Consider the following 18,832-nt stretch of genomic DNA (forward strand, 5'->3'; position numbering starts at 1 on the left):
ATTTTGTCTCACTTGGTAGGACATAGCACATATACTGGTAAATGTTTGACAGTGTTTTCTTAAGTCATTTATGGTTAAACTCACCCAGTATGAAATTTGCCATCTCAGGTGCAAACGATTGCAATTTCGGCACAACTTCAAAGATGATGTTGGAAGCCAACATAGCATTCACCTGTGGGTGACTATTATACAAATAATGACTGTTTATGAGTTCAATGCTCTTAATATTTCATGAGGTGAAAGCTGGAACATACCATTCAACGAGGCGAAGCAGAGTTGAATGGTATGTTCTATCTTTCACCCAATTAAATATTCATTCCATTGAAAGAATGCAAAAACATTCATTATTTGTGTTATATAACAGCTAAAATGGATCCTTGTAATTTGATTTTTTATTAATTTTTAAAAAACAGAACATCTATTTTGGTGTTCCTTTGCTGCTAAAGTGCAACACGAACTTTTAATAGGAGTCCAAATTGTGACATGTAGTCCAGTGGTGCTGTGCACTGACTTCGCACTTCCAAAAAAAAAAAGAAGCAAAAAACAAGACTTTGTGTAGTTCCTCAGACCAGCGAAAAATCATGCCAGCTTTTCTTCCGAACAGCTCTTCATGCCTCCAACGGAGTGGGTTTTGTGTGTGTGTGTGTGTGTGTGTGTGTGTGTGTGTGTGTGTGTGTGTGTGTGTGTGTGTGTGTGTGTTAGAAGAACGAGCACCGTCAAATAGCTCTTTCAAATTGTCGTCTGTCATGCAACAAAAACTCAGCCATGTTAAAGCTAAGTGCCATCCCACTTGTGTGCATGCGTTCACACTAGCAGGACGGCGCTGGTGGTGGTGGAAGCGTGCTCTTCTTTTCTTCTTCTTTTCTTTCAGCTGCTCCCGTTCAGGATCGCCACAGCAGAAGCGTGCAATGGTACCAAATGTATGGAACCAAGTTGCACTCTAAATGCAACAATGTGACATACAACCCACCAATCAAATGACAAGGATCCATTCAGCTGTTATAAAAACTGTTGTTACAAAAGTTATGGAAACTCGTGATGCAGGTAAAAGGTCGCAGTAATACTGATAAGGGTTCGACATTTGGTGTACAGTCACTTGCCCAGTTCCGGATCATTGCCAGTTCTGGATCACTGCTGTAGTTTTTGCGCCGCCGTTTCTCGTAATCAGCACGAATAAGCTAATACTTGGTACCAATGGAAAAACTGATGTTTTGTCTACAAACGACCACAAGCTCGACCGGATCCAGCCATCCTTGTGATCAGCAGAGGAATCAAAACATCCCAGTGTCTGTGGTTTGCCTCTACTGGTGGTTGGCTCTCACTGCGGTATTGTATCACTTTCCTGTTCCGGAGCACAGCGGTGTTTTTTCTGTATCTGGTAGCTGTTTATCTGTGCAGTTAGATTGATCTAGTTACTAGATAACGATTTGTTCACAGTTGTAATCTTCACGTGCCTTAACTAAAGCACTCCCTCTGCTGAATCACCTCTAAATTATTTACACATTATTCACTTTGTGTGTTTTTAGGAATCCGCTAGCTTAGCGCAGCTACTAGCTCTTAGCCGATTTAGCATGGCGTCTTCTCCTGTCTCTCCCGCACTTTTCTGCTCTGGGTGTGAAATGTTTAGTTATTCCTCGGCCTCCTTTAGCAGTAACTGGTACTGTAATAAGTGTAGCTTATTCGTAGCTTTGGAGGCCAGGCTGGGCGAATTGGAGACTCGGCTCCGCACCGTGGAAAATTCTACAGCTAGCCAGGCCCCTGTAGTCGGTGCGGACCAAGGTAGCTTAGCCGCCGTTAGTTTCCCTCTGGCAGATCCCGAGCAGCCGGGAAAGCAGGCCGACTGGGTGACTGTGAGGAGGAAGCGTAGTTCTAAACAGAAGCCCCGTATACACCGCCAACCCGTTCACATTTCTAACCGTTTTTCCCCACTTGACGACACACCCGCCGAGGATCAAACTCTGGTTATTGGCGACTCTGTTTTGAGAAATGTGAAGTTAGCGACACCAGCAACCATAGTCAATTGTCTTCCGGGGGCCAGAGCAGGCGACATTGAAGGAAATTTGAAACTGCTGGCTAAGGCTAAGCGTAAATTTGGTAAGATTGTAATTCACGTCGGCAGTAATGACACCCGGTTACGCCAATCGGAGGTCACTAAAATTAACATTGAATCGGTGTGTAACTTTGCAAAAACAATGTCGGACTCTGTAGTTTTCTCTGGGCCCCTCCCCAATCGGACCGGGAGTGACATGTTTAGCCGCATGTTCTCCTTGAATTGCTGGCTGTCTGAGTGGTGTCCAAAAAATGAGGTGGGCTTCATAGATAATTGGCAAAGCTTCTGGGGAAAACCTGGTCTTGTTAGGAGAGACAGCATCCATCCCACTTTGGATGGAGCAGCTCTCATTTCTAGAAATCTGGCCAATTTTCTTAAATCCTCCAAACCGTGACTATCCAGGGTTGGGACCAGGAAGCAGAGTTGTAGTCTTACACACCTCTCTGCAGCTTCTCTCCCCCTGCCATCCCCTCATTACCCCATCCCCGTAGAAACGGTGCCTGCTCCCAGACCACCAATAACCAGCAAAAATCTATTTAAGCATAAAAATTCAAAAAGAAAAAATAATATAGCACCTTCAACTGCACCACAGACTAAAACAGTTAAATGTGGTCTATTAAACATTAGGTCTCTCTCTTCTAAGTCCCTGTTAGTAAATGATATAATAATTGATCAACATATTGATTTATTCTGCCTTACAGAAACCTGGTTACAGCAGGATGAATATGTTAGTTTAAATGAGTCAACACCCCCGAGTCACACTAACTGCCAGAATGCTCGTAGCATGGGCCAAGGCGGAGGATTAGCAGCAATCTTCCATTCCAGCTTATTAATTAATCAAAAACCCAGACAGAGCTTTAATTCATTTGAAAGCTTGACTCTTAGTCTTGTCCATCCAAATTGGAAGTCCCAAAAACCAGTTTTATTTGTTATTATCTATCGTCCACCTGGTCGTTACTGTGAGTTTCTCTGTGAATTTTCAGACCTTTTGTCTGACTTAGTGCTTAGCTCAGATAAGATAATTATAGTGGGCGATTTTAACATCCACACAGATGCTGAGAATGACAGCCTCAACACTGCATTTAATCTATTATTAGACTCAATTGGCTTTGCTCAAAATGTAAATGAGTCCACCCATCACTTTAATCATATCTTAGATCTTGTTCTGACTTATGGTATGGAAATTGAAGACTTAACAGTATTCCCTGAAAACTCCCTTCTGTCTGATCATTTCTTAATAACATTTACATTTACTCTGATGGACTACCCAGCAGTGGGGAATAAGTTTCATTACACTAGACGTCTTTCAGAAAGCACTGTAACTAGGTTAAGGATATGATTCCTTCTTTATGTTCTCTAATGCCATATACCAACACAGTGCAGAGTAGCTACCTAAACTCTGTAAGTGAGATAGAGTATCTCGTCAATAGTTTTACATCCTCATTGAAGACAACTTTGGATGCTGTAGCTCCTCTGAAAAAGAGAGCTTTAAATCAGAAGTGCCTGACTCTGTGGTATAACTCACAAACTCGCAGCTTAAAGCAGATAACCCGTAAGTTGGAGAGGAAATGGCGTCTCACTAATTTAGAAGATCTTCACTTAGCCTGGAAAAAGAGTCTGTTGCTCTATAAAAAAAAAAAGCCCTCCGTAAAGCTAGGACATCTTACTACTCATCACTAATTGCAGAAAATAAGAACAACCCCAGGTTTCTTTTCAGCACTGTAGCCAGGCTGACAAAGAGTCAGAGCTCTATTGAGCCGAGTATTCCTTTAACTTTAACTAGTAATGACTTCATGACTTTCTTTTCTAATAAAATTTTAACTATTAGAGAAAAAATTACTCATAACCATCCCAAAGACGTATCGTTATCTTTGGCTGCTTTCAGTGATGCCGGTATTTGGTTAGACTCTTTCTCACCGATTGTTCTGTCTGAGTTATTTTTATTAGTTACTTCATCCAAACCATCAACATGTCTATTAGACCCCATTCCTACCAGGCTGCTCAAGGAAGCCCTACCATTATTTAATGCTTCGATCTTAAATATGATCAATCTATCTTTATTAGTTGGCTATGTACCACAGGCTTTTAAGGTGGCAGTAATTAAACCACTACTTAAAAAGCCATCACTTGACCCAGCTATCTTAGCTAATTATAGGCCAATCTCCAACCTTCCTTTTCTCTCAAAAATTCTTGAAAGGGTAGTTGTAAAACAGCTAACTGATCATCTGCAGAGGAATGGTCTATTTGAAGAGTTTCAGTCAGGTTAGGAATTCATCATAGTACAGAAACAGCATTAGTGAAGGTTACAAATGATCTTCTTATGGCCTCAGACAGTGGACTCATCTCTGTGCTTATTCTGTTAGACCTCAGTGCTGCTTTTGATACTGTTGACCATAAAATTTTATTACAGAGATTAGAGCATGCCATAGGTATTAAAGGCACTGCGCTGCGGTGGTTTGATTCATATTTATCTAATAGATTACAATTTGTTCATGTAAATAGGGAATCTTCTTCACAGACTAAGGTTAATTATGGAGTTCCACAAGGTTCTGTGCTAGGACCAATTTTATTCACTTTATACATGCTTCCCTTAGGCAGTATTATTAGACGGCATTGCTTAAATTTTCATTGTTACGCAGATGATACCCAGCTTTATCTATCCATGAAGCCAGAGGACACACACCAATTAGCTAAACTGCAGGATTGTCTTACAGACATAAAGACATGGATGACCTCTAATTTCCTGCTTTTAAACTCAGATAAAACTGAAGTTATTGTACTTGGCCCCACAAATCTTAAAAACATGGTGTCTAACCAGATCCTTACTCTGGATGGCATTACCCTGACCTCTAGTAATACTGTGAGAAATCTTGGAGTCATTTTTGATCAGGATATGTCATTCAATGCGCATATTAAACAAATATGTAGGACTGCTTTTTTGCATTTACGCAATATCTCTAAATTAGAAAGGTCTTGTCTCAGAGTGATGCTGAAAAACTAATTCATGCATTTATTTCCTCTAGGCTGGACTATTGTAATTCATTATTATCGGGTTGTCCTAAAAGTTCCCTGAAAAGCCTTCAGTTAATTCAAAATGCTGCAGCTAGAGTACTAACGGGGACTAGAAGGAGAGAGCATATCTCACCCATATTGGCCTCTCATCATTGGCTTCCTGTTAATTCTAGAATAGAATTTAAAATTCTTCTTCTTACTTATAAGGTTTTGAATAATCAGGTCCCATCTTATCTTAGGGACCTCATAGTACCATATCACCCCAATAGAGCGCTTCGCTCTCAGACTGCAGGCTTACTTGTAGTTCCTAGGGTTTGTAAGAGTAGAATGGGAGGCAGAGCCTTCAGCTTTCAGGCTCCTCTCCTGTGGAACCAGCTCCCAATTCAGATCAGAGAGACAGACACCCTCTCTACTTTTAAGATTAGGCTTAAAACTTTCCTTTTTACTAAAGCTTATAGTTAGGGCTGGATCAGGTGACCCTGAACCATCCCTTAGTTATGCTGCTATAGACTCAGACTGCTGGGGGGTTCCCATGATGTGTGTTTCTTTCTCCTTTTGCTCTGTATGCACCACTCTGCATTTAATCATTAGTGATTGATCTCTGCTCCCCTCCACAGCATGTCTTTTTCCTGGTTCTCTCCCTCAGCCCCAACCAGTCCCAGTAGAAGACTGCCCCTCCCTGAGCCTTGTTCTGCTGGAGGTTTCTTCCCGTTAAAAGGGAGTTTTTCCTTCCCACTGTCGCCAAGTGCTTGCTCACAGGGGGTCGTTTTGACCGTTGGGGTTTTTACGTAATTATTGTATGGCCTTGCCTTACAATATAAAGCGCCTTGGAGCAACTGTTTGTTGTGATTTGGCGCTATATAAATAAAACTGATTGATTGATTGTGGTGTGCGCGCTTTTTGTCACTCACTCATTCCTGCAAGTTTGAAAGTAACGATCTCTAAGACGTAGCAAAGGAGAGTTAGACATTCTGTGTTTTTGGTTCTAGAGTGGGAAAATACTTACTTACTTTGGTAGAAAATATCAGCGTGTTATGTCTTGCTGTTTAATTGCTGCATGCATTTATCTCAGACGTGAAAATTTGCCGGTTGTGGATCACTGAAGCAGCAGCCTGGTGTCAGTACTTGTGAGCCATGTGGACTTTGGGGCTCATCTCAACATCACGAATGGGCATGAATGTGGGGGCTTTTACTTTTTAATTCGGGAGAAATCTCACCTCCACACTTCATTTTTTGGTCGTAAAAACGTATAACAGTGCCTTTTGAAACAAAGTAAATTCTCATTTAATAAGTATAATTTATATCATTTTGTGTTCAAACACATTCTCGGGCACAATATCATTCTGCATTAGAAGGGCTCCAGCAGATTGCAGGAATGCCCCCAAAGTGACACAGTGTCGTGATCCAGAACCGGCAAAGTGACCCATTTCCGGCAAATATTTGCACCACACATAATGTGGCTTCACACTTTAAGTAGAAGGGCTACCCCATCCAGACTTCTTCAGCTAAATAACATCCAAATACTCAATGCGCAATAAAGGACATTCAGTTGCATTATGGCTCCGTATAGCGGAACTTTAAAAAAGGTGATCCAGAACTGGGCAGTCTGTACTGATAAGGGTTCGACATCTGGTGTACATGATGGTGGTCAGTGTTGTGTGCATAATGCTGATTTGACTTATTGTAATCACCTCCGTCTACTTAAACCCTGCTTTTTTGTTTCTTGTTTGCTGGTACGTTAGTTGTCTTTTTCCTTGAATTCTTTGTGTTTATATTGTCCAAGTTTGATCTCCAGTTGCCCCCTTACACTGCCTGTCTACATTTTCAGAGCATAGCCTGCAGATTTTTGGAATCTGTGCTTTGAAAACTGATCTGATGACCTTGGACTGAAATTTGAAGAACAGTTTGAACACGTCCTGTCTGTCCTCTGCATTTCGGGTCACATCAGAACTCAACATATATACAGAGTCCCAACTACCCTATTATTATTATTATTATTTATTATTATTAATTATTTCACGTCACGCTCCAAACGTTGCGTCTCTCTTTGATGACGTAGCACGTATTGCTGTTGCACGCCGGGAGCTTTGTGGTTGTTTTCGGTTTCCTTAGCAGTGTTAGAATGGTTGGCTGGCTGTTTTATCGTTGCTTTGCTGGCCCTCGTTTGCAGAGAATTCATCGTTCACCGGACCAATCTCGATATGAGGGAAGGGCGGGAAGGAGGGTATGAATATTTGTGGCGTTTTGCATTTATTCGATGTTAGTCGACCACTAAAAATGAACAAACTTGATTGTTAGCAACAATTAGCGCCGGCCCGGACGAGTGAGGAATTGTGCTACGAATATACAGTGAATTATAATATGTTTTACATAAAATGACAGATACAACAGCATTTACAGCTTGAAAACTCTTAAAAGGACAGTGTGTATTAGCTACAGTAGCTAGCTAGCTAATAGGTTAGCTGTGCTCCATTGATTAGACTACATCAGCCAGAGCTAGTAATGATTAACACTTTGTTCCTCTGTTAGCAGGGATGGAACTATCAACCCACGAGTGTGGAAAAACACACTGACAGCATCCTTAGTTGGGTCAGTATGGAAATTATTATTGATACTATGGAAAGAAGTGGGAGTTGAAAATGTGTGTGTTGTGTCTCTCTCCAGGCTTCAGCTCTGTTGTCTGTGTCCTACTACAGTTCTCCTCTTCTGCTCTGTTATCTGTACAAGAAAGGTAGGCTGCTGCAGGGACCACCAGCAGATATAATCAGAATAATACAAGTGACGCGCCGTGCAGCAGAGCAAAGCTCACTCTTATGGTTAGACGAAGGCACAAACCGGAAATGGCACAAAAAAATCTCCCCAGTGGAGAAAAAGCCACAAACCGGACAACATTGTCGTAAAAAGCCACAAACCGATGGTAGATGAAGCCGGAAATGGCACAAAATGATTTGATCCACTTACATCAATAGCTTTTTTGCTTAACGATTCCCTTATCAGTCCTTCAGAGCGCTGTTTTTGAGGGTGTTTATCAGGAAAATGATCATTTCTCTACGTTGACTGCAGACCCTGCAGTGGCTCTGTAATCAGCCACGTCTGCAACGGCTCCGCTGCTTTGAAACTTGAACCAACAAAGCAGTGCTCCGACCTGCTGCTTCATTGGTTCTCTGCTTCGATGCTTTCAGAAGCGGCAAGTCCGCTTCTTAACCCCTCTCAAAGCCATTAAAGATGTCAACCTACCATCCCTGGTTCTCAAGACCGGGCACCTAAGTGGCTGTACTCTACTCTTTTCTACTCTTATATTTTACTCTTCCTTTTTAGATATTTAGATATACCTTAGTATACTAGCATAGTTCCACCTTAGAATTGGAATATAAGATATACCTTACTGAATTTTCATCGGTCACTTTTGGGTCATTTCATGTCAATTTAACGAGGGCCTCACGCACTTTGTCTCAGATTTTCTTCAAATTTTAATCAAATATTCCCAGACTATTCAGAACAACAAATCTGAAGTTTGAGGCCTGTAGGCCAAGTAGTTTCTGAGACATGGCCAATTTAGTGTGCATGGGGTCTGCCATTTTTTTATGCAAAAATTATTGCCGTCATTTCTGGAGCCATATTCAAGGTAGAATATCTTGGCGAATAATGGACTTAGAGACCTGAAATTTTCTGTGGCAGTTGTCATGGACATCCAGACTTGGACTATAGTCAAACAACAGACATTGACACTAAACTGTGAAGTTTATGCTCAAACTATGGAAAATATTACATTGACTATTGCGAGCATCCATGTTTGAGACACTGAAGCATACCATTACACTCAAAGAAGCCTTTCTATTTCTTGGCTCCTTAATGCCAGCTATACTGGCTATGAAATATGTAAATTTGGCATATCTGTGGTAAACAGTTATTGTGGGAGAAACCTCTGAAATCTGAAAAAAACATTTTGTGGTCAAATTTTATTAGAAGAAAAGCTCATGTGGACAGTAAATAAAACTCTTCAAACTGATTCCATTTTGAAGGTATTGATATCTACTTTGTGTGTTATAAATATGACCTTCTTTATGAAACGCCTTCCTGGTTAATTTAAGCATCCGATTATGGCTAATTTGTGCACTCACGAATGTGTTTCTGGTGCTGAAATGACAATTTCATTTTGTGTGCGCACACTGCATTCATATGATTCATGGCACACCCCAGAATGCTTGCACATAGATCTGCCAGGGAGATTCCCCAAGGTTTCCACGGTTATTAGGCTTATATCCACCTGCTTGATGAGTGTGATGTTGTGATGTGCCTGTTCTGCAAAGCAGAAGTTCTCTTGTTGCATCATCTAAGTCTGTGATGGTCTTGACCCCTTGTTTCCTACAAGAAACCATGAAATTGAAAAGTGTTATTCTAAAGCATTACATGACTCTGACAAGACTGATCAATACCAATAGAAAACTGCATTCAGTGTTTATTGGTCTGTTTAAAGAAATTTGAAATGTAGATCATCAAAATATTTACCTGCAAAAAGAAGTGTGATGACATTCACTTTCATCAACCAAAAAGAACAGGGAGGAAGATGTGCAGCCATTCTTACTCCAACCAGACTGACAGCAGCAGCTTTGAACATGTCCAGACATGCAGTACCCCATTCACAGCATAGCTCATCACCGTGCTGCCTAGGGCAGCGTGGTGGCTTAGTGGTTAGCACTGTTGCCTCACAGTGAGAAGGTTATGGGTTCAATTCCCACCTGTGGCCTTTCTGTGTGGAGTTTGCATGTTCTCCCCGTGTTTGCGTGGGTTTCCTCCAGGTGCTCCGGTTTCCTCCCACATCCAAAGACATGCAGGTTAGGTGTATTGGAATCTTTAAATTGTCCATAGGTGTGTGTGTGAGACTGTTTGTTTGTTTGTCTGTTTGTGGCCCTGCGACAGACTGGCGTCCTGTCCAGGGTGTACCCCACCTCACGCTCTATGACTGCTGGGATAGGCTCCAGCTCCCCGCAACCCTTAATTGGACTAAGCGGTTGAATGTGTGTGTGTGTGTGTGTGTGTGTGTGTGTGTGTGTGTGTGTGTGTGTGTGTGTGTGTGTGTGTGTGTGTGTGTGTGTGTGTGTGTGTGTGTGTGTGTGTGTGTATGTAGTTGTGCTCAAAGAGCACAAGTGCCTCCACCAACAGAGTAATTACTTTTGATGTCACACTGTGAAATAAATGTTGACCAAACTGGAAATTCAAGTCAGATCAAATGTTTATGAAAGAGTTTTAGCATGAAGCCAATAATTTCCTGCAAGTGGTTCCACTCAGAAATTTCAACTAAATGTTGACCAATGTCCACCTCCAAATCCGAGGCCATGGTTCTCGACTGGAAAAAGGTGCTTTGTCCTCTTCAGGTCGGTGGAGTGTCCTTGCCTCAAGTGGAGGAGTTTAAGTATCTGGGGGTCTTGTTCAAAGCTCTCAAAGCAAAGCTCTCGATTTACCGATTGATCTATGTTCCGATCCTCACCTATGGTCATGAGATTTGGCTCATGACCAAAAGAACGAGATCGCGAGTACAAGCGGCCGAGATGAGTTTCCTCCACAGGGTGGCTGGGCGCTCCCTTAGAGATAGGGTGAGGAGCTCAGAGTCGAGCCGCTGCTCCTCCACATCGAAAGGAGTCAGTTGAGGTGGCAAGGGCATCTTTTCCGGATGCCCCCTGGACGCCTCGCTGGAGAGGTGTTCCAGGCACGTCCCATTGGGAGGAGGCCCCGGGGAAGACCCAGGACACACTGGAGGGACTACATCTCTCGGCTGGCTTGAGAACGCCTTGGGGTTCCCCCGGAGGAGCTGGGGGAGGTGTGTGTGGATCGGGAGGTCTGGGCGGCTTTGCTTGAGCTGCTGCCCCCGCAACCCAACTCCGGATAAAGCGGAAGAAAATGGATGGATGGATGGATGGATGGATGAATGGATGGATGGATGTTGACCGACGTGACACTTCAGAATGGTGAAATTTAAGTCAGATCCAAATTGATTATGCATTTTTCATGTTTTGTGTGACCTTCAAAAGTCAACTCATTGTATTCTAGGACCCAATACCCTTCTTCCACGCATCAGATTTAAATACAGAATATTAATTTTTTGGGGTCAACTTTGCCCTTGACAGAACATTTGAAAGTCAAGGTCGAAGGTCAAGGTCAGTCAGAAAGCATTTCCCTCTCTGTCTCCCTAAGTGGAAAAATATGAGCCAAATTGGAAGGGTCTGTGGTGAGTAGTTCCGAAATTATGGCTATTTATTAGATTTTCACTTTTTGCTTAACCTTGACCTTGAAACTTGAGCTATGACCTTGAAAAATGAACTCGCTCTATTGTAGGATTATCTGAACCGCATGTCCAAAATGACGATAGATGCAGAACTGTGCCCATGAGACTGTTAACTAACCAACAAAGAAACAAACAGGCGATCACACATAACCTCCAACTTCACAGTATTCACACTTCATTGGTGGAGGTAACAATAGTGCAAGATTATGGATTAGAAGCAACATCTTGCGTGCTCGTACCTGTTAATGAGGTTATGTCTGGAAGTGTTTATGTGAGTGTCACTGTCTACTTGTATTTATTGTCTGTGTCACTGCTTCTTTCTAAATATTACAGATTTCATCTGCTGTAGTAAATTGCTTCCACTGAGTCAGTATGTGGGAACTGCGCTGGTGTGTCTTCTCGGTGTGGCCTGTCTTAGAGGTGAGGTTACAGATTTCAGCCAACTGGGAGGCACAGGCTAAATCAGCTCATCTTCAGCTATCAACATTTGCTGCTGCATGCCAATAAGATTCCATTAACATTGAGACAGTTGCACTCAATCTATGCTCACTAAGAATACTAAACATACCCTTGAGGCTTTGCAGGTAAATTATGTCTTCTGTGTGCTCTCTCTCTCTCTCTCTCTCTCTCTCTCTCTCTCTCTCTCTCTCTCTCTCTCTCTCTCTCTCTCTCTCTCTCTCTCTCTCTCTCAGGGTGGGGGAGATGGAAGAACTCAGAATATCTTCAGTTCATCTCCATTCTTGAAGAAACCAAGAAGAATCACACAGAAGCAAACAAGGTAAAGTCCGGTAACCGTTTGCTTTTGGTTTAACTTTTGTAATGTTTGTAGAAATAAGAAGACAAAAGAAAATTTGCATGTCTTTGCATGTTATTCTAAAGTAGAATAAATAGAATAAAATCAATATTTCAATTAAAATTTCAATTTTGAAGGAGATTACTTCAGTTGTACCGGCTTGATTGTCAGTAAATGTGATATATCCATTGCACATATTTACCCCAAGAAGCCTATTGATTTTGGGATCCAAAGGTCAAGGTCACTGGCGCATACTTTATAAAAATCTTGTGAGCACAAAAAAAAATCTTGTGTGTCACCAAACCTGGTACATGGGTTAGACATTACAAGATCCTATTTATTTTGGGGTCAGAAGTCGATCACTGGGAGCGTACTTTGCTTGTAAAAAAAAAAAAAGTGTGTAAATGTGTGTGTGTGTGTGTGTGTGTGTGTGTGTGTGTGTGTGTGTGTGTGTGTGTGTGTGTGTGTGTGTGTGTGTGTGTGTGTAGTTTGCTCAGTTGTCACCAAACTTGCTGTATACATTAAGCATTTTATTTTATTTAACCTTTATTTGCATAACATAGTGACCACAAGAAGCCTATTGTTTTGGTGCTCGAAAGGTCAAGGACACTGGAGTGTACTTTGTAAAAAAAAAAAAAAAAAAATCTCTGGTGAATGCAGTTACTTTTGTTTTTTACCTGATTGTCACCTATCTGTGTTACATATAATAACCCCAAGAAACCTGTTGGCTTTGAAGTTAATGGGTCAGAGGTCACCAGCACATACTTTATAAAACTCTTGTGAGTGCAATAAGTTCTTTCCTAATTGGCTGATTGTCACCAAACATGGTGTGTATTTTAGGCATGGTTGGCCCCGTGAAGCCCATTGATTTGGGAGTCAAAAGGACAAAGGTCAGAAATCACTGAACTGTATTTTGAAAAAGCAACATTTGTCAATGGTAAGCTTATCAACATTTGCCCAGGGCGCCATGAGTTAGTGCAGACTTTGTGTTTGTTGAGTAACCATTGTAGCCAGTAATATAAACAAAAACAATTCAACTGAACCAGGGCTGCCACTAAAGTTGTGACCAACATTATGTAGACGAAGATGGAATTCGTCAAACTTGGCATCCTTTTTTTTTTTATTAATAAAACATTTGCATGATTAATCTGTTACAGCTGCTGAGTTATAGTTGCCAAGTATTCTTCTATTGATTGACTAATAATTGACTGATTTTAGAGCTAAACTGGTCTTGCACCTATTGTGGTTTCTTTTCAGAAAAAACTGAGGTGCTATGACTTTGATTTCTCCTACTGGCCTTTTGATTTCAAATGGACAGAAGTCAACAATCTGTAAGTAGTTCTTTTGTGTTACTATATTCGAAATTTTAATTTTACATTTACATTTTTCTCTTATTTATGTTTTATACCCCATGTGTGATAGGAAAATAACCAAGGGTGGTGTTTCCCTGCTGAAACAAGAGCCCAAACTAAGAGGCGCAGCGGACAGTATCCTTAACACTGTGCGCACTGTGCCGTGTCACATTATCAGGTACATACAGCACGAGAATCCAGGCTCTGTGTGTAACACCACTGCAGATTTTTTTACAACACACTGCATGGACTCAGCTTTCACATCTGCAGTCACCATTTCCGGGGCATTATGTCAAATGTATCTCTGTCATTATTTATTTTTATCTTCCTCTCCAGTTTTCTAATTGCTCATTCATTTGGGAGGAGGATGTTGTATCCTGGATCTGTGGGTTTACTACAGAAAGCCATGCGGCCTATGCTTCAGCAGGGACTGGCTAAGTTAGTAGAAGAGGTGAGAAAATACACACTTTCGATGCTTCTCAGCATTTTATAAAAGCAGTCATCCCCTTTGTCTTTCTTCTTCTTCAGTGTGACGGCCAAAGGAACAAACTGGTGGCCTGTGATGGCAATGAAATTGACACTATCTTTGTGGATCGAAGGAGAGACGGTGGATCAAAAGGCCGGACTTTGGTAACTATCTTATGACTGAAACACACTTGCTTACATTACATGTGCGTCACTGTTCCATTAATGTTGATTTTTATTTAGGTAGCAGTGTTAATAGATTGCACCATATACACAGCCTGCATGAGGGAAGCATCCCAGATATGTGTCTTGCACAGTGGTGGGCACTGTTCAGCTAATCTGATAACCGATCATTGTTGAAGTTAGTGTTTTCGTTAGTGGATTTAGCTTTTCAGATAAGTTTTAAAACCATCATCGAACCAATTATCTTCCGATAAATTTAGTTCCGATAACTTTCAGTCCGCTAACATTTTGTTTGCTGGTAAAGTGAGCAAAGTTTAATGGTCAAAAACGTTTGTAAACCCTAAAATCAAAATTTTGATCCCTGTCATGTGTAGATCAGTGGTTTATGGCAGACTGGCTGTCGCTTGTTGATGATGTCATCATTAAGCGCAAGATGTGATTGGCCGGTTGACGCAGCGAGCATTGTGGGTAGTGTAGTTCAGATTCACTTTGGACATTACACTGTTTACCGTCCGCTCGACACAAACTAAACGGACTAATTTTAACATTATTTTATTTCTTTGTGGCACGGGATAATTTAATCGCCAAGACTGTGGGAGAGATAAGATCTCACAGCGCAGCTTCAAGTACTTCTCTTCACCATTTACACACCGTTTTGGATAATCAGGGCGCGTTATATGGAATATTTTCTTCAGAATTTAATGAATCCCACTGAAACTAACAGGTAAGAATTTAGATTTACTATGTGTCTTTTGCACTGCCAATCAATGCATTAATGGACGTATTTCCGTTGTTTAAGCCGCAAGATTCAAAGAGTGTGAACAAGCAGCAGCTTTTAGTTCATAAATGATAAATATATAATACAGAGATATACTGTGTTTTACTGCTTTTGAAAGATGATGACATTATTTGGGGTTTTATTTTTTTATTCATTCATTTTTCGTGCGTTCTTTTTGTGTTTGTGATCCTTGAATTTACCCAGAACCCCCTGCAGTGCTTAAAGTGAAACTGGTTTATCAGAAGCTGACAGTGTAATCTGATGTGGCCGCATCCGAATAAGTTATCGGTTATCTGTAATAAAGATACATTTTTTAGCAGTTTATTGGTTTAGCATCATAAAAGATAGCTTTTCAGGTATTGATCGGATTAATGGTTATCGAAGCCAACTTTTGGTTAGCTGTGCCCACCACTGGTCTTACATCACATCTGCCACGTCTCTCTCAAGAACAAACGTAGCACCTATTTTTCACACGACAAAAATAATATAAAGACATTATGTCTTCAGATTATTAGACATTATGTTGGTTTTGCTGTAGGTTATCTGCTGTGAAGGAAACGCAGGCTTCTACGAGATTGGCTGCATGAACACCCCACTGGAAGGTGATTTTTATTAGTCTTTTCTGTATAAAGAATCATTACAATCTCAACCTTCTCTCCAATCAGTTATTTCATTGCATATGCAGGTGGGTACTCTGTACTGGGCTGGAACCACCCGGGCTTTGGGGGCAGTACGGTAGGCATTATTTCCACTACGATGATACCAGATTAAAACTTTAGCCAATATGACACATGGTGCGTGTGCTTCATTAGAAAGTGGCATGTAGAAAGTCTAGTTCCAGTAGGTCAGTATTGTGTAAGAGGACAAGAACACTGCTTTGGGCGGTGTCAATGGAATGGAATTAAAGCAGCGCACATCAACATTATTGTTTAAGATGGTGCTTTTGTATTTGGTTGGAGTATTACTGGTATATTTAGTAATTACATGTGCTTTTTTTATGTACATCTTTTATGTCAGGGAGTACCGTTCCCCCAGAATGAGGCCAACGCCATGGATGCAGTGATCCAATTTGCTATACACAAGCTGGGCTTTCAACTTAGTGACATTGTCATGTACGCCTGGTCTATCGGCGGGTTCACAGGTTCAAATATGCCCATTAAACACAATATAATATCGAGCACAAATGCAGCTTTCTGCACTGTAATTATTCTATTGATTCATGCTTTCATATCTTGTCATTTCTCGTTCCTCTGTCTGGCACTTTCTCAGCCTGTTGGGCAGTGATGTCATATCCAGAGATCCAGTCAGTGGTGTTGGATGCCTCATTTGATGACCTCCTGCCTTTAGCCCTCAAGGTCATGCCTGACAGCTGGAGTGAGTCCAAGAGGTTAAAAGTCAAGATACACTCATTAGATTTTATTTGCATCAGGTGGATTAGTTCCAGCAGCTAACGCGTCTTTGTTCTTTAAGGACCTTTGGTACAGCACACAGTTAGGCAGTACATGAATCTCAACAATGCAGAGCAGCTCCTCAAGTGAGTTTGACAAATGGTGTAATGTTGCTCTAAACATAAAGTCTCAGTACAGTGTGCACTGCTGAACATTACGCGCTGTATCAGTCCTACAGCTGCAGCACTATAAATATTTTATTTTTGGTAGCATCGTTTATTATAGCACTGTGCACAATATAACTGCTTTTCTTTTCAGATACCAGGGACCAGTGCTGCTGATCAGAAGAACCAGAGATGAGATTATCACTACAACGTAAGTGATGCCTTCCTCCATCTCACTGTCAGTACTTCAAACTTCCTCCTCCTCAGTTCAGTTGGCACGCAGTCTTTTTTTTTTTTTTTTTTTTTGAGAAAGGAGATGAGGTTTAATTCCCATTAGGGTAGACTATGAATGATGCAAAAGAGGAATGTTATTTCAATAAAGTCTGTCTGGTTGAAATAGATGGTGGATAAAGGCAGAAGAAACACTCAGGCAGTTAAAATGTGATTTGATTCCCTCTGACATTCTTTAACCCTTTGAGACCCACAACCTGGAGGCGGGTTTTAATGGCATGTTTTCTTGGGGAATAATAATAATGACGCTGATATCCAAAAAACACTGTTTATCATCGCCAGAATTTGTAAGAACATAAGTTATTCTTGAGTTTTCACATTTTTACAGCCCTTGAACGTACACCAAATACCTCCATCAAGAAAAATAATTTAAGGTTAATATAGTGGCATTTCACCAATATTACTTTGTTTGACGTCTAATTAAAAAAAAAGTCAAAACAAACAAATGCTTTTCTTGATCCAGATTTTGTTAAGACCAAAAATTCCACACAGCTAGTTGCATTTATGAAGCATTAAATGACTTCTAAGACCAACAGTCATGTGACATAAATTAAACAAATGTTTGAGTGAACTGCAGACTGGAGAACAAAGAAGAGCATGGAAAGGAGAGAGTGTTTGGAGAAACTGCAACATTTGTCTGCTGCATCACCAGTTATACACCTTCATAGTGGAGTGGAACAATGAAGATTTTCTTAAGATAAAAAAAATTCAGCTCTAGTCTTTCAGAAGAGAAACTTGAGCGTAGAATTGATCTATTTTCTTAATAATAATAATTTTAAAAAATGATAGTAATAATACACAAGTGCAAGACCTTAGTTTGTATTTCTTTATTCACAAACTTTTAAAAAGAAAGTTGTACAATAAAACAAAATAAAACACAGAAAATAAATCATGTTAAAAACAACACCAGGCCTTTATCCTGTACACAGGTGTGTAATTATAACCATACATTCTTGCTTGCACACAGTTCTATAATTTGCTGTGTAAGTCTGAATACCTATTCATCAAAATTATGCTGCCAAGAGGCAAAACATTACTAATGTCACACTGAAATTTGTACAAAAGATATCTCGTGTTTGCACAAATTATACAGTAAGTAAGTCCCTTCGGCTGCGCTCTTGTTTTGTACTCGGGGTCGCCACAGCAAATCCAAGGTGGATCTGCATGTTGAATTGGCACAAATTTTACGCCAGATGCCCTTCCTGACGCAACTCCACATTACATGGAGAAATGTGGTAGGGGTGGGATTCGACTCGGGAACCTTCCGCACTGAAACCAAGTGCATTAACCACTTGGCCACCACCCCTACTTTGCACCAATTATAGAATAGCCTAAAAGGCCCATATTGCTAATTGTACTTACATCATTATCACTACTGTGCATCTTATCAATAAATTTTATAGAACGCTTAGCAAAATAAAGCTCAGTGCTCATACAATTTGCAAACTATGGCAAATTATTACAATGTGTGCTATATGGCACAAACCAGACTTTATATACAGCCTTTCTCCAAGCATAATAAAATATATAAATATATAATATAAAGGAATAATTTGCAACCATAAAATGAAGTACAATACTTGTGAAACAACTCATTCCTAATGATGGAGTTAGAATTTTTAAATCAGCAAAAAACATATTACACTGACAAAATCTGCCACACATTTGTCATCAGTTTTCAGTGTTCTTTTGTAAATATCTAGTGAGTTGGCTTCTCTGACAGCCACTGGGAGGGTGTTCTGTTGTTTGGGTGCATAATTGACAAATGCTGCATCTCCAGTCTTCTTCCAGCTGCTTCTAGGAACCTCTATTGAACCTGTAGCAGATGGTTACACTGATCTGGAGGGCACGTAGCTAATGGTGATTTCTTTTGGTGTTTGCCTATGAAGGGCTTTTTGGGCCAGGAGGAGAAACTTAAAACCCACATATAGAAAAACACACAATTTCAACCATTAAGATGTTGTAGAAGGCCTTTGAGGGTGAAAATGAGGTGTGATATATATATATATATATATATATATATGTATATATGTATATATGTATATATGTATATATGTGTATATGTATATATGT

General features: G+C 40.6%; 1 protein-coding gene across 2 annotated transcripts in view; it reads left to right on the plus strand.

The window, feature by feature from the left end:
- Positions 1-7,129: 7,129 nt before the first annotated feature.
- abhd16a (abhydrolase domain containing 16A, phospholipase) overlaps positions 7,130-18,832 on the plus strand; it is a 15,111-nt gene continuing 3,408 nt past the window's right edge. Inside the window, exons 1-15 of one of the 2 annotated variants that reach the window (XM_034174438.1) lie at positions 7,130-7,286; positions 7,592-7,651; positions 7,727-7,793; positions 11,679-11,765; positions 12,038-12,123; positions 13,396-13,469; positions 13,561-13,668; positions 13,827-13,941; positions 14,019-14,120; positions 15,455-15,518; positions 15,602-15,651; positions 15,934-16,057; positions 16,186-16,290; positions 16,387-16,450; positions 16,623-16,679. In XM_034174438.1, coding sequence (XP_034030329.1) covers positions 7,185-7,286; positions 7,592-7,651; positions 7,727-7,793; positions 11,679-11,765; positions 12,038-12,123; positions 13,396-13,469; positions 13,561-13,668; positions 13,827-13,941; positions 14,019-14,120; positions 15,455-15,518; positions 15,602-15,651; positions 15,934-16,057; positions 16,186-16,290; positions 16,387-16,450; positions 16,623-16,679 — 1,265 coding nt within the window. In that variant the 5' untranslated portion in view covers positions 7,130-7,184. The remainder of the gene's footprint in view (positions 7,287-7,591; positions 7,652-7,726; positions 7,794-11,678; positions 11,766-12,037; positions 12,124-13,395; positions 13,470-13,560; positions 13,669-13,826; positions 13,942-14,018; positions 14,121-15,454; positions 15,519-15,601; positions 15,652-15,933; positions 16,058-16,185; positions 16,291-16,386; positions 16,451-16,622; positions 16,680-18,832) is intronic. The other variant, XM_034174439.1, reaches the window with a different exon arrangement.

Source organism: Thalassophryne amazonica, chromosome 7 (assembly GCF_902500255.1).
Source record: "Thalassophryne amazonica chromosome 7, fThaAma1.1, whole genome shotgun sequence".
NCBI lineage: Eukaryota > Metazoa > Chordata > Actinopteri > Batrachoidiformes > Batrachoididae > Thalassophryne > Thalassophryne amazonica.